Source organism: Sminthopsis crassicaudata, chromosome 5, assembly GCF_048593235.1.
Source record: "Sminthopsis crassicaudata isolate SCR6 chromosome 5, ASM4859323v1, whole genome shotgun sequence".
Classification (NCBI taxonomy): Eukaryota; Metazoa; Chordata; class Mammalia; order Dasyuromorphia; family Dasyuridae; genus Sminthopsis; species Sminthopsis crassicaudata.
The window spans coordinates 121790862-121805827 of NC_133621.1; the positions used below are offsets into that span (position 1 = coordinate 121790862).

The following is a 14966-nucleotide window of genomic DNA, read 5'->3' on the forward strand; positions in this document are numbered from 1 at the left end:
CTTAATAAAAGCTTCTAGATTTGACTTGATATACTGCAAATTGAAAATAAAAATGAATCTAAGCATAGTGAGAATAATAAAGTATTTGATATCCCCATGGAAACTGTTCTTTATTTAAAACACTGTCAACACCATAATGCCAAGAATAAATGTTAGAAAATATTGTATCTTAACAGGGAGACTAAAGCCCATTCTGGATCTATCTCTCCTTGAATCCATCCCTATCACTCCTGAATAGTATTAGGATTTTCAAGTGAGATCAGCCATAAAATTATATTGATTATTTAGTGATAGTTACTATCAAGTTATATGATTCCAGTGGAAAACATTGTAAATAACTTCAACTTTTGGAAGCATTTTCCAGTGTCACTAAATGTCACTTAATTTCAATATATGTAATAACCACAAATGAGAAGCTTTGATTGTGAATATGGAAATCAATCTGAACAAATAAATAAAATTAATACTTTAGATTTTACTAAGCAACATAACAAGTATAAAGACATCCAAGAGAAAACTGAGCTTGTATGATCTGCATGCTGTAGTTCAAACTTAAGAGTGACAAAAAACATTTAATATCTTTGCAATATAAATATTAACGTATACTTTTAGTATGATTATATGAACAGCAGAGTTAAAAAGTATCTAAACAGAAAATACAATATTAGTGAAACATAGGGCTCATGCTCATACAACACTTTCAAAAATGAAGAAAATTATTGATTTATATTCTCAGAGAACACTGAATAAACAAGTTAACAATTACAAAGATGTTATAGAAAAAACAGATTTCCTTTCCAAATTACTAATTCCAAAGATATCTGATTTTGTTACATCTAACTAAAAGTGCTTTATTTCCAGATGACATCTATTAAAGACATTATATTCAAGAGTAGGATCAAAAGATGCTCTATGGTTGACATCCATATATTATTTATTGGCCTAATAATATGTCAACAGAAAAGCAATTGAATAAATGACTGAGTCAGATTTAATTATAGAAACTAGTTAATGAAATGGTTTGGGATCAGGTCATTGCTCCTAGAAATAATAGAATGTCCTTAGAGAGAGTCTGGTTTTAATAATTGATATCTATTATGTGACATGTAGAAAACGGTTGTATCTATTAATGCACTTAGCAAAAAAAAAAAATAGCATTTACTGAATATCTAGAAATCTACAGTTATGTAAGCTAAAATATGTATCAGAAGCTTGGTATCCTTAAATCTCAAAATATTCTTGAGACTTCAATAGATGAAGCCTTGGAGAACACAGAATAGAATTGTAGGTGTAATTGTTACTACTAGTTACCTATACATAATTTTTTATCCACAAAACTTCAAGAACAACCGTTTAATCAACTCTCAAAAAATTTCTATATTATGTGGAATAACAAATTTCTTAATAGGAAGGCCTAGGGGACGAAATTAACCCATATGGGAAAAAGGACAAATTTGCATATTCTGCTACTAGAAGTATTTTGAAGTTGTGTTCAAAGAATTTGCAAATGACTTTATATCCTAATACTCTTATTTATGAAAAAGAAATTATTGTATCCATTTGTACAGTAGTCCACAGAATATTTAAAATCATGGCATAATAGCAGTTTATACTGTTTTAGCACTAAGCCTTATGAGTCTATTATTAATCCTCAGATCTGTTTTATCTTCAATTCTATCTGAACTCCCCATCAAAATTCAGGAAAATTATATAATACTATTAACAACCTTAAATATAAAATGTAGGATAATCATTTGGCCAAATGCTATTTCTATTCAAATTCAATTTTAAAATATAATTATAATAATTTCAACAATCTTTGATGTATTCTTTAAGGGGTATAAATCACCATGCATGAATTTCTCTTCTTTGAGCTTTTAACAATTTTATGAGTCAAACTGTTATAATCTATGAGTGTAAAACTCATGGACCAGAGTTCAGGATCTTGAACACCATGGTAATGATAATGAGAGTGATAATGGAATAGAAATAATGATTTTATTGAAATGATAGAAAAGATAAGTTTTTTTTTTACTGAGGTAGTTTGGGGTTGTGACTTGCCCAAGATCACACAGCTAGAAAGTGTTAAGTGTAGGAAACCAGATTTGAACCCAGGTCCTCCTGACTTCAGGGCTGGTGCTCTATCCACTGTATTATGTAGTTACCCTATCAAGTTATACTTTTAACAATGGGGAGGTCCCAGTAGTACCTGTGTTAATTGGACCTTCTGGAATGAGCAACTTATTTCATATGTGAAATTGATTTCTCCCTCCTCCTCTTCTCCCCAGGAACCAGTTCCACAATTGGATCTTACACAACAGGTGTTATCCAGTGGATTAGCACATGGATTGAGAAAGCTAGGGCATTTGAAGAGAAGGAGCAAATGAGTTCAGTCAGAGGTCATTATATCTGAAAATAAGGAGAACATTTTAGAGGTTTAAGAGGAAACCTTAATATGTATATCTGTAAATAGATTGCCTAATAATTCTGTCAGGTACACAGAGAGTTATTATCCCTGTTTTATATATGAAGAAATTAAGGCTCAGATTTTTATTCAGATTCAGTTATTGAAGGATGTGGTTAAAAATAAGTCCAGTCATTTGACAGTCATTTAATAAGATACCTTAGAATTGTCTCAAATCTTTAAATTTGTTAAAAAAAAAAAAAGAACTGCAGCATTGAAAAACAAAATAATTGAATTTTCTTTTCTAAAGGAGAAATAAACTTATTTCATGTTTGTGAAAAAGTGTCTGATTGCCATAATGGTATTATTTTCATATTTTGTAAGCTTTGTATGTTACTCAGTTACCTGGCATTATGTATTCTAGAAGAAGTAATCACCCAATGATTATTCATGTTGAAAAACTTTATCATTAAATTTTAGTCAGAAATCAAATTCTGGGGCTTGCAAGGAGGGCTAATGATACAGAATTATCTCTGGATAAGTTTTGAAAAATAAAAGTTTTAATAAAAATAAATTTAAATAAAATGTATGAAGTGCAAAAAAAAATCAAATCCTGGTGGTTTATATAAATAAGAGTATGTGGTCCACAGGGACTGAGTACATCATTCAGTGTCTTAAAATTGGTTAACCTCTAACTTAGGACTAGAAACCTGGTAATAGGTTAATAAGTTCATATATTTAGAATTGGAAAGGACCTTACATTTCAATTGGTACTATATCTTCATTGTATTGATAATTAACTTGTCTTGAAAAGACTGAATGACTTGTCCAAGTTCAAAAAAGTAACAGAGTTGCAATTCAAACACTGACCATCAGTCCTCTATATCCAAAGCCAAAGTTCCTTCCACTGCCTTATGGTGACCTAGACTCTCAGCTCTTTGTATTTCCCACTTATTACAATCCTCTCTGATGGTCTGTGACATTGTATGTACTAGAGACACATGCATAATCCAATGAATGTTGCTAGGAGACTTGAAGTCCTGGTAGGACCTCTCATAGCAGACTGACTTGAAGTGAGGATTCAAACTAAAAGCAGTCCTACTTTAAACCAGTGAAGATTACTATAGCTAGCAGCAATGTCATAGTAGCACACCATCAGCTGCCTGCCATCTTTGGCCAACTTGATTGTAAGTAAACAGGCAGATTTATTTGACAGAATGACAGTAAATCAGCCTAATCAGGTAAGTCTTCCCTGAGTTTCTCATCATTTCCATATCATTGTGACTATGATTAGCACTTAATGTTGAAAGAGGGAAAGGGGATAGGGAGTGTCTATCTTATGCCTGTCTTGTTGCTACTCATCTATTAAGTTTGGAGCTATTCATGAGATCACTTGATCTGTGATTATTTCCATATAAACTGATGAATAGCTGATGATTATCTCCATCATAGCTATAGAAAAATAAACCTATAAAGGAGTATATGTCATACTCAATGCAGCAAGCTGACACTGTCTAGGGAACTCCAATTATTTTTTTCCCTTCTTAACATATTCTATTATGCTATGGTCTAATTGATAAAAGTGTTTTCTTATGGCTATTTAACCAATAGGACAACAGTATGCAAAGAGAAAATACATGGATTGGTTAAATATATCTGATGTCACAATTTTGACATTAGTAGGTCATAATTTTTGTGAAATAACATTGTAACAAGACCTTTTTTATTATACTTCATAATGAAAATTTTCTAATAAAAAACTGTAGGGAGGAGGGATTTCTTAGCTCTTTGTAGACCTTTTTACAATTTGTATTTTAATTAGATATTGCCAGAAATTGATGCCAAATACTTAAACTTTTGCATTTTCTTAACATTGTTTTTTCATGTTTGGTGGTTGTCAGGCATATAGAGGAATGAGGCTATTTGGGATGACTTCTTGGAAACAAAGTTTTGCATCATCTTGGCTATTGAGGTTCAGCATTTTCCTGCTCCTTAGCCTTCCTGACTCAGAAGGAAAAGCTATTTGGACTGCCCATTTGAACATAACATTTCAGGTGGGAAATCGAATCATATCCGAATTAGGGGAAACTGGAGTATTTGGAAATCATTCTCCTCTGGAAAAGGTGGCTGGTGTGGTAGTACTTCCCGAGGGTTGGAATCAGAATGCTTGTAACCCCATGACCAATTTCAGCAGGCCTGAGCCTACAGAATCCTGGCTGGCCCTCATTGAACGGGGAGGCTGCACCTTTACCCACAAGATAAAGATGGCAGCTGAGAAGGGAGCAAATGGAGTGATCATCTATAACTACCCAGGTACTGGAAACAAGGTTTTTCCAATGTCTCACCAAGGAACAGGAAACGTCGTTGCAGTGATGATTGGCAACCTGAAAGGCATGGAGCTTTTCCACTTGATTCAGAAGGGAGTCCATGTGACCATTATCATTGAAGTAGGGAGAAGACATATACCCTGGCTGAATCATCACATCATGTCTTTGTTTACCTTTATGGCTGCCACTGTTGCCTGCTTCTTTTTGTATTGTGCCCGGAGGCCCAGAATACCCAGCGCTGCCACCAGGAGACGCCGGCAGATTAAAGCAGATGTCAAAAAAGCCATCGGCGAGTTGGAACTGCGTGTGTTAAAGGAAGGGGACAAAGAAGTTGATCCCAATGGAGACAGCTGTGTTGTGTGCTTTGACATATACAAACCCAAGGATACAGTGCGCATTTTAACTTGCAAGCATCTTTTCCACAAGGCATGCATTGATCCCTGGCTTTTAGCCCATAGGACATGCCCCATGTGCAAATGTGACATTCTTAAAGTGTAAGGAACTAAGGGAACATTCCAGTGATGAAACTTGAATCTTACAAAATCTAGTATTGAATGAATTATTGTTTCACTTCAACTAGAGATACGGATGAATTCCTTATAAACTAAGACCATGCTTCACTAAAAAGTTAGTCAAATTTGTGTGTGTTCATTTTTTTTTGTTCATCTTGATAACATAAAACTCCATAGAAAAGGATCAAAACTCATGTATGATGATGGTCTTCATTTTGTAATAAAGCCCTAAAACATGCCCAGTGAACTGGATGTTACAATTTTTAAAACTCTAGTTTCTAATTTATCCAACTTTTTCTAAGATATATATGCCACCATTCTCTGTTTTTTTTTTTTTCATCTTTAATTCATGCACATACCACAATAATTTCTTCTAATTTTCAAAGTTTCAAGATTCTGAGGTGAGCTAGAGGTGCAGTGGGAAGAACATTGGTTCTGGAGTCAGAATACTTAGATTATAAACTTACCTCTGATTTTTGAGTTTTGCGTAAATGTAGAGAAAATTGCTTAACTTCTCATTTTCCTTAATTGTAAAATGAAGAGGTTGACCTAATTGACCCCTGAGGTCTCTTTCATCTCTAGAATTATCATATTTCATTGATAATCAGTCCCTCCTTGCTTAAATATTTATATTATCTTTGTGACTTTCTATGACCAAATAAAAACAAAACAAACAAAAAAACAACCCTCTCCTCTTTGAAAAAAACAAAAGAAAAATAGTAATAAAAAAAACTTTAGAAAATCTTTAAAGTTTACAAGTAGGTAGCATGCTTTAGTGAAGAAAGAACAGATTTAGATTTAAAGGGATCTGGATTCAAGTGCCATTTCTGTTACATACTAGTTGTGTTACCCCTAGGCAAGCCTTCAGTGCCTCAGGAAGAATAGTTGCTGACTTGCATGCTTTAGTAAAAGGAGCTTGCTACTAGCCAGTTATTTAATATAGTAATAAAATCATATGTCTAGAGGAAAGGGAGAAAGTTGCAACTTTTGATAAATTATTTGGAAAGAATCCTTGAGAAGTGTCTGTGGTCTTACCCTGTTTCTCTGTGTTTCTATCTCTTTCTTTCCCTGCCTTACTCTCTTGCTGTCATTCTTTATTTCTATAAAGAGATATAGGTAAATACACATGTGCATGTGTTAATGTTCTTGTCTTCCTCATATCATGCTTCTCTAAACCGAGCAAGGTCAATCTCTTAAGACATACCATCACTCAAGTCCCATTATATATAAAGCCTTTGCTCTTTAAGGTAGGATTTGCCAATTCTTGTGGTTTACACTCATAGCTAAGGGACAAAATAGCTAACGCTTTCCCCCTCATCTTGCTTCCCAGAGTCTAATTTTTGTCTAATTGTACATTTCCAGATAGAATACAGACCAATACAATCACAAATGATTAATGAAACAAGTTATCGATTTCTACATTTCATCATCTATTGATATATCTACACAAATTAATATTGGAGGGGAAGTGGCAAAACGCACGAGATAATTTTATGGCCTGTTTTGGAAATTGATCATTATGAATTTTTTTTTTTATCATGGCATGTTTTCATAAAATTTTTAATGCAAAGTCTTATTTATCTCTAGGAACCTTTTCACCTTATTTTTATCATGATTTTATTGCACTACACTATGTGGTTGAGTAGTTAAATTTAATGAATCATGTTCATCTTAGTCACCAGAGGATTCAGTATCAAAGTAAAGTCAAGCAAGAACTAATCAGTGACATTCCTCTTCAATAACAGATCATGTAGCTTTAGTACAGTCTCATCAAAACAACAGCAAACATAAAAGCAGACTATCACCAACCTGGAAAAGTTTGAGGTAGCAATGATAAAATTTTTCTTAGTTCCCTCAAAAGTTAACCTTTTATATTTTGAATTCTTTCTTAATGCACTCAACATCAGTCCAATTAGAATTTAGCCAGAATGATAATATAATTAGAAAAAATAAAAATCTTCATAGACTTGCTGAAGTGTTTTATTTTGGGGAATTCTTACCAATAGCTCTTTGGATTTCTAATGCAGTAATTTAGACTTTCGGCATCTCTTTATAAACTTTGAAATTACATTTAGCTTAATACATAATTAGTACATTTTGTTTAGGTTGATTTTTTTTCTCCATTAATATGATACATTTTTCTGCTAAATCTATCTTAGCCATTTTTATCTTTACAATTTCTCTCCACCACTCCCCCCATTGTAAAATTAATAGCTTTTATGAGCAATGATATATCGAATTTATTTGGGGAACCACAGGTTTGGGTTAGTTTGTTTTTACCTTTTAAAAAAAAAAACATCTTTAGCTTTTCCTTAACCATAAAGTCAAACTGAGTCACTAAAAAGCAATAATCAGAAGGATCCCTTCATTGTCCTTTAATCCCTAAAAAATAAAGACATTTGAATGTGGATTTTTAGACATGATTAAAATATTTTACCTATTTGTGTTGATGTCTAGTCCAGGGGTGAGTCCAAAAGAGTCCTCTATCTCCTTACACACGTGATTCTATTTGACCATAAGATTGCTTGCTTGAGCATTTGTTCATAAAAATAAAAACCTCACCCATTTGGTTGTGCTAAAGAAGAGAAGAATTCATTTTGCCCTTACAAATATTAGCACTTTTTTTACTTTAGGTCAGAACTTGACAGATTTTTTAAAAGTAAGGCATATGCTTAGATTTCCCATTTTGTTTTTATTTCAAGTTAATGACCTTGGAGGTTAACTATGTACCAGAATTATATGTAACTAAGCAATAACATTTTATACAACAATATAGATATCACCCCTAACAACAGTTGAGCCATTTAAGCCAATAAGATTTCAGTAGGAGTTAAGATATTTGATGGTTGGCTGAATTGTCTCTGATGTCACAATCCTATTACCCAACAGCAGTCTGAAGAGACTTAGTGAGACTAGATTTTTTTTCCCCCAATATAAAGTTTTTCTCATTCTTAACCTCAACATCTCAGACTCATAAGAAGTCTTCAAGAATTTCCCTCCAAAAATGTGGGAGGGGAGTAGAATGTGTTTTCTTCTTGAAGACTCTTTTCTTTCTGTTGTTTTAAGTTAGTTGCCACCAGATGTGGGAGCCACTTCTTTTTGCTTCGCTGGTTCTTAAGTTGCTAGGCAAAGGGAGAAATGAATCTAGTTAAGACAGGTACTTGGAGAACCAATGCTGCTTCTTCCTGGCTTTTGGGATTCACTATCTTTCTGCTGCTTAGTCAGAATTATTGCAAAGCAAGTGCAATTTGGACTGCTTACATGAACATATCATTTCATGTGGGGAATCGGATGTTATCTGAGTTGGGGGAAACTGGGGTGTTTGGAAGAGGCTCCATTTTGAAGAGGGTGGCTGGAGTTGTAGTGCCACCAGAGGGAAGAAACCAAAATGCCTGTAATCCCTTGACCAATTTCAGCAAACCCAAGGATTCAGAAATGTGGCTTGCCCTCATAGAGCGGGGAGGTTGTACTTTCACACAGAAAATAAAAATAGCAGCAGAAAAAGGAGCCAATGGGGTGATCATCTACAACTTCCCAGGAACTGGCAACCAAGTGTTTCCCATGTCTCATCAAGGAATCGGAGATATTGTTGCAGTCATGATTGGTAACTTAAAAGGCACAGAGATTTTGCATTTGATTCAGAAGGGAGTTCATGTAACTGTGATGATCGAGGTGGGCCGAAAGCATATCATTTGGATGAATCATTATTTTGTGTCTTTTGTTATCGTCACAACTGCTACTTTGGCTTACTTCATTTTCTATCATATTCGAAGACTCTGGGTAGCAAGGATTCAAAATAGAAGATGGCAGCGATTAACAACTGATCTTAAGAAAGCATTTGGACAGCTCCAGCTGCGGGTTTTAAAAGAGGGGGATGAGGAAACGAATCCAAACGGGGACAGCTGCGTTGTGTGCTTTGAAGCATACAAACCCAATGATATAGTGCGTATTCTAACTTGTAAACATTTTTTCCACAAAAATTGCATTGATCCCTGGATTCTAGCCCATGGCACTTGCCCCATGTGCAAATGTGACATACTCAAAGCTTTAGGAATTGAGGTAGATGTTGAAGATGGTGCTGAATCTTTGCAAGTCCTAATGTCAAATGAATCACCTTCTGCCACATCACCTAATGAGGAGAGTTCTGGCAATGACCACCATTCTGTAAGAAGATCAGATAAAGTGACCCATGGGGAAGAATCCTCTTCTTCAGGAAATGATACTCAATCTAGTTCTGTAGCAGTAGATATTCATCCTTCACCTTGATAGCGTGCCCTTTTGAAGAAGTGGATTAAACTTGTGTTTATCAAATCAGGTCCAAAATACTAACAAGCAATTCTGTCTGTCTCAAGTGGGAAGGTATTTTTTTCTTCGTGTTTGTTTTGTTTTGTTTTGGTTTTTTGTTTGTTTGGTAATTATCCTACCCTTTTATCAAGAGATACAAGTCACTAAAAAGGGGGGGAAGAGCTATCAAAACATGTTTGTGATTTTATTTGGTTCTAAACCATGTTCAGTTTCAGTATATTTTTTGTATACATATGAATATATTGTAATTTTAAAATACATAAGTCTGATTCCCTTTTCATAAGAACATTTGTAATGCAGTTTACATATTCTAGTGCATATATAGTCTGAAAGTTTAAAAACATATATTTTATATACTAAAATTCAGTTTTTCTTTTGTTATTTTTCTATTTTTAGCATAGTTAAGTTGAAGTAATTATAATTTTCTATTTTGGTCAATGAAATTTTGATGTATGTGTCCTTTAATTAATCTTAAGAAGAAACCGTTGATAAGTTTATAGTCAAGTAAAATATTTCAAGCAAACTACATCTACAAAATGACAAAATATTTTAAGAAAAATATTGATTCTGTCAGAGAGCAAATATTTCCTCACTTGATACTGTTAGACAAAATGTCAAAGGTTCCTAATCTGAAACTATACCTATAATGAGAAAAATATAATTTCTCTTAAAACATTCCTTTCCTATATTTTGTTAATCCATGAATAAAATACTGAATACCAATATTTGTCAGAGCCTCATTTCTTTTAGAGACAAATAACATTGGGCAGTATGTAGGGGACAGTCTTGGAGTCTAGAAGATATCTTCAAATCTGGCTTCAAGGCATTAGCTATGTGACTCTGGGCAAGTCACTCAAGTATTTCCTTTAGTTTCTTATCTGTAAAATGAACTGGAGAAGGAAATGTTAAACCACTTCAGTATCTTTGCCAAGAGAATCCTAAATGAGTTCACAGAGAATCAGACAAGACAAAAATTAACAATAAAAACAGGGTAAAAATGGAAGTCTTTCACCTTTCCAAAGCCATATATATATATATATATATATATATATATATTAGGAACTTGAAAAACAATAAGAATTTAATCTCAGTCTTACCAAGGAACAAAAAGGAAATAGAGTAGAAAAAAATTATATTAAGGCATTTTAATGCAACATAAATCTTGTCATATGGTTCACAAAATGGGATGAAAACTAGTTTCCAGTACTGAAACTTTGTTAAAAAGATGGTTTAAAAACATATTACATTTTCTGTCTGCTCTAAGGTAAGCATAGTCGTAGTAAGATCTCTGAATAAAAGGTCATGGATCTCTATTCCAACCCTACTTATTTTGGAGATAGGGAAAACTAGGATTAGGGATGCAGAAGGTGAAACAAAACATGTTGTCTTTTCTATATACTCAATAAGTAACTGACATATAATTCTGCTCTGAACACAATAGAACTGTGTTAAACAGCAAAGGCTCCCTTTGAATTGTGTTTTCATTTCTCTCCCAGCCTCCCTCTTTTAGAATACGTGGGTTTCTTTAAGTCTAATCTCAACTCTGTGTCTTGCATGTTCTGATTTTTATATGTAATCTTATAATGTAAGCTGCTTCATGGCAGGAGTTTTAATTTTTATAATTTTTATCCCCTTAGTCATAAACACTTTTCTTGGCACATGGTAAGTGCTTAATAAATGCTGCTGTTTAATAAATTATTTAGCTAGCTACATCTAGTTTTTTTATCTCCCTTCTTTTACATATCCACCCTTTACTGTTTTTATTTTTTCCTTTTTCTTTGTTCCTTCTCTTAGGCCTTAGGCCCACCAGTGATCCTTTGGGTGTCATGAAGAGTACAGAGATCACAGACCATGGCAGTAAGATTCCTAAGAGGGAAAATGAGTTACTTTAAATGTACTTTAGCTCTACTCCTTTATTTCTCCAAGCTCTTGGGCCATTTGTTTTCTTTGGAAACATTTAAGTATAAGAACTGTCTTGTTATGGTGGGAGTCTAAACTTCATAATTCACAAACCCAAGCCATAGTAATGGGATTTTTTTTCATTGGGAGAAGGAGGTATGTTGGGAGAAGTGAGGAGCATAAAATATGACTATTCATTCAAGGAGAGTTTGACTTTTGGGGATTGCAAAAGATGAGGGGAAATGTAAGATAACCAGTTCTTTATGGCAAAATAGAAAAAGATTCAAGCAAACTTTCCTATAATCCCTGCTCTTTAGGGAGATGTGAACAGATTGACAAAGCTTTGTCACTCTGATTATATCTACAGGAAACTAATAGAGCATTATTATGCAGAATAAAATTCTTCATTATAATGACACTTAACTTTCATTGGAAGTTGGGTCTTCTATGAACTTAGTGATACACAGTGCTTCTCTTTCAAGATAACACTTTTCAATGTATTTATTTTTGTTCATCAGTTCTGGTGTCATGGTGACCATCAACCTACACTATTTTTAATGACAATATAACTCTGTAGAAGTGAGATGATTTGAATTCAAATCCATCATTCTTCCAATTGATCTACCCTGACAAAAGAAAGGCACTGTGGTATAGTGTATTACTACCATCAGCACCACTATCACTCAATTGTGTAATACTTTAAAGTTGGCAAAGTCCTTTACATATTTATTTTATTAGAGTTCAAGGCTTGGATTCAGGAGGATTTGATTTCTATGTTTGAAACATTAAATTATGAGACCCTGAGCAAATCACTTAACCCCTGTTTGCCACAATTTATGGAACTTATGTCTGTAGACTGTTTTGGTAGAGAGTATTTCTATATCAGCCATAGCCTACACCAGAAGTATCAAATGTACTCCATGCAATAGGCAACACCCTCAAGTAGACTTCAACTAGATTAAAATGTAATTGGGAAATATTTTACAAAGTAAAAATACAATGAACATAATCAATGTGCTCCCATAGGGATCCTTAAGCATAGTTTAATAACCATCAACTGCCCTGTCCTAACTAAATCACAAATGCTTGGCGTTTACATGTAAATGCTGAGGTGAGTCAATAATAATGTAATGTAGAGGATATTTGTGCATGAGAAAATATATTAAACCAGATGTTTCTCACAAATCCCTTCTAACTTGGATAAAATGCTTATGTAGGAAGTGTTATTTTCTGGTTACCTGCTACATGGTTATAATGATGCCTTCCTTTATAAAGTTTGCTGTTTTTTAGTTATTATAGCCAATAATTGTATTATTCAGAAGCATTTTGGAATCTAGACATCTGGGTATACTAATGACTTCTAAACATATTGTTCGCTCATTTGCTTTCATTCTTTTATAAAGTAGGGGCAATTTGCTTTGCCATGTAATATAGTTATAAAGAGAGATTGAGACAACTGAATAAAGAAGTAACATGGGTGATAGTCATGAATAACCTAACTATGGTACCTGCTGCTCCGATAATACTTGTGCCAAATGGTCTCAATCAGAAAAAAATCAGAAACAGCATGAAGGGCTAAGATGAGAAAGAAGGATCAGAGTTCTTACAAAATTTAAGATAAAGGACAAAGGCTTAGAATGAACATAGTAAAATGTTAGGTGTATTATAATGCCATTTAGAGTAGATGAATAGCCTATGAGAAAAAAAAAGAATGTGAGAAATTAAGAGAAAAAATCCAACATTATATATTATCTTCATATGAGAGCCAGAGGTTGTCATTTTTCATTATTTAGTATAGTTTCTTTCATATGGTAGATACATAAAAAATGTTTATTTGAACTTAATATAGCTAAAGAAATACAAAGCTTTTAAAAGTTGACTCATTCATGGAATTTATGTATTAATTGCATTTGAAAACCTAAAGATTAAAAATATCCATAAATTTGCCTTTCTCTAAAAACATGAAAACATTTATCTCAAATAGTCTAGCTTATGTTATGGTTTAAGGTAAACTGCCTCTATTCTGGCAGTATGGCCTACTTACTGGACAGTGTATTAGACTTGACGTACATTAGAAGACAAATGCTTTCCAATAACTAGAACACTGCTACGTAGTATTGACTTAATAAAGTCTTATTGATTGGTTTTAGAGCATAGTATGAAACTGAGGAAAAAATAGGTGCTTGTGGGTGGGTAGAACATTGACTTAGAAAATGACAAAATAGCATGTTGTGTATTTATTTTGTTAAATATTGCCAAATTTTAAAATCTTTTTCTTGCTGTACTCAGGAATTTTGCCGTAGATTGAGACCTGACAGGTGTAAGTTTGATGTGTTTTGTACTATGTGAAATTCTTTTAAAACTCACTGATCAGTATACTTTGGTGAGAGGTAACATGATGATAGTGAGATGGATAGATAGTTGGCACCCCCCTTCTGATATATAGTGACTGTGTCACCCTCAATCAGTGCTCTCAGAAGTTCAAGACGGTGGATTGCAAGATTTCAGCCTGTACTGGAGGAGAAAGCTTTTTTTCTAAAAGTTCTTCCTTTCAACAGTGAATCAACAATGAGATCTAATTCTCATGCCTGTGATTTTGATGCTCAAGTTTTTAAATGTTCAATAAGTATTTTGTATTTTTAAATACATGCACAATATGAAATATGCTACATGTTTGTTTGAATACATATATGCACTATATATAATAAATATATCCATGTACATATATATATATATATGTGTGTACATGCATGCATATATATGTGTGTGTGTATGTATATATATATATATATTCATTAGTGTAGAAAATTCTCAGTGAGAAACTTTCTGTACTAGTACATTATCAGCACCTCTGCACCTCAGAGCCTTTTGGAATTGTCTGAAGGTTCTGAATTGTTAAATTACTTGCCTTGGAGTGCATGAACAATAGATGTTAGCAAGATTTGAATATAGATTTATAATTGTGAGAATACATCTCCACTCCTGATCTGACTTCTCCTGTATTCATATATTATTATCTACATATTGGTACAAATACTAACTCTTCTTCATATGGAACCGTAGCATTGTAACCAAAAAAAAAATACATTTTTGGTGATTAGATCAACTTTTAGGAGTTTATATTCATTTGGCTACATTAAATCGAAATAAGTATTTCTTAAGTACCTACTATGTGCAAGTCATTCTTTTTATCACTGAGACTAAAAAATGAAAAATGATAGTGTTGAGCAAATCATACTCCAATGCAGCAGATGTGATCCAACAGAAATAAATGTTATGAGTACATATGAATGAAGTATTTGCTGGAGTCCCCTTACACTGGCTTTTGCAAATTGTTAAATTTCCAGTGCAAATATTTTATGCCTCAGTAGTCAGCAAATTCTATAAATCAGGACTTAATTTACTGTTTTGGCTAGACAAAGTCAGAAGGTCAGACAAAAATTATAGTAATACAGTGAAACTTAAAACTCTGTTGTAATTTTTTTTTCTGGAAGGTTGTTTAAAATTTACTATTATACC

General features: G+C 33.3%; 3 protein-coding genes and 1 long non-coding RNA gene across 7 annotated transcripts in view; 3 read left to right on the forward strand and 1 right to left on the reverse strand.

Annotated features, from left to right (window-relative positions):
- CADPS2 (calcium dependent secretion activator 2) overlaps nucleotides 1-14966 on the forward strand; it is a 714206-nt gene that overhangs the window by 237170 nt on the left and 462070 nt on the right. The gene's annotated exons all lie outside the window — the stretch shown is intronic.
- Nucleotides 3431-5481, forward strand: RNF148 (ring finger protein 148). Its single transcript, XM_074268118.1, has 2 exons — nucleotides 3431-3645; nucleotides 4306-5481. Exons 1-2 carry the CDS (start codon nucleotides 3622-3624, stop codon nucleotides 5227-5229), a joined length of 948 nt encoding a protein of 315 aa, XP_074124219.1. The 5' UTR covers nucleotides 3431-3621; the 3' UTR covers nucleotides 5230-5481.
- LOC141543192 (uncharacterized) lies at nucleotides 4181-7942 on the reverse strand. Its single transcript, XR_012482371.1, has 2 exons — nucleotides 7681-7942; nucleotides 4181-5031 (listed from the first exon to the last, which is right to left on the reverse strand). It is a non-coding gene; the product is annotated as an uncharacterized LOC141543192 (long non-coding RNA).
- RNF133 (ring finger protein 133) lies at nucleotides 8130-9594 on the forward strand. The gene has a single exon (XM_074268116.1). It carries the CDS (start codon nucleotides 8382-8384, stop codon nucleotides 9507-9509), a length of 1128 nt encoding a protein of 375 aa, XP_074124217.1. The 5' UTR covers nucleotides 8130-8381; the 3' UTR covers nucleotides 9510-9594.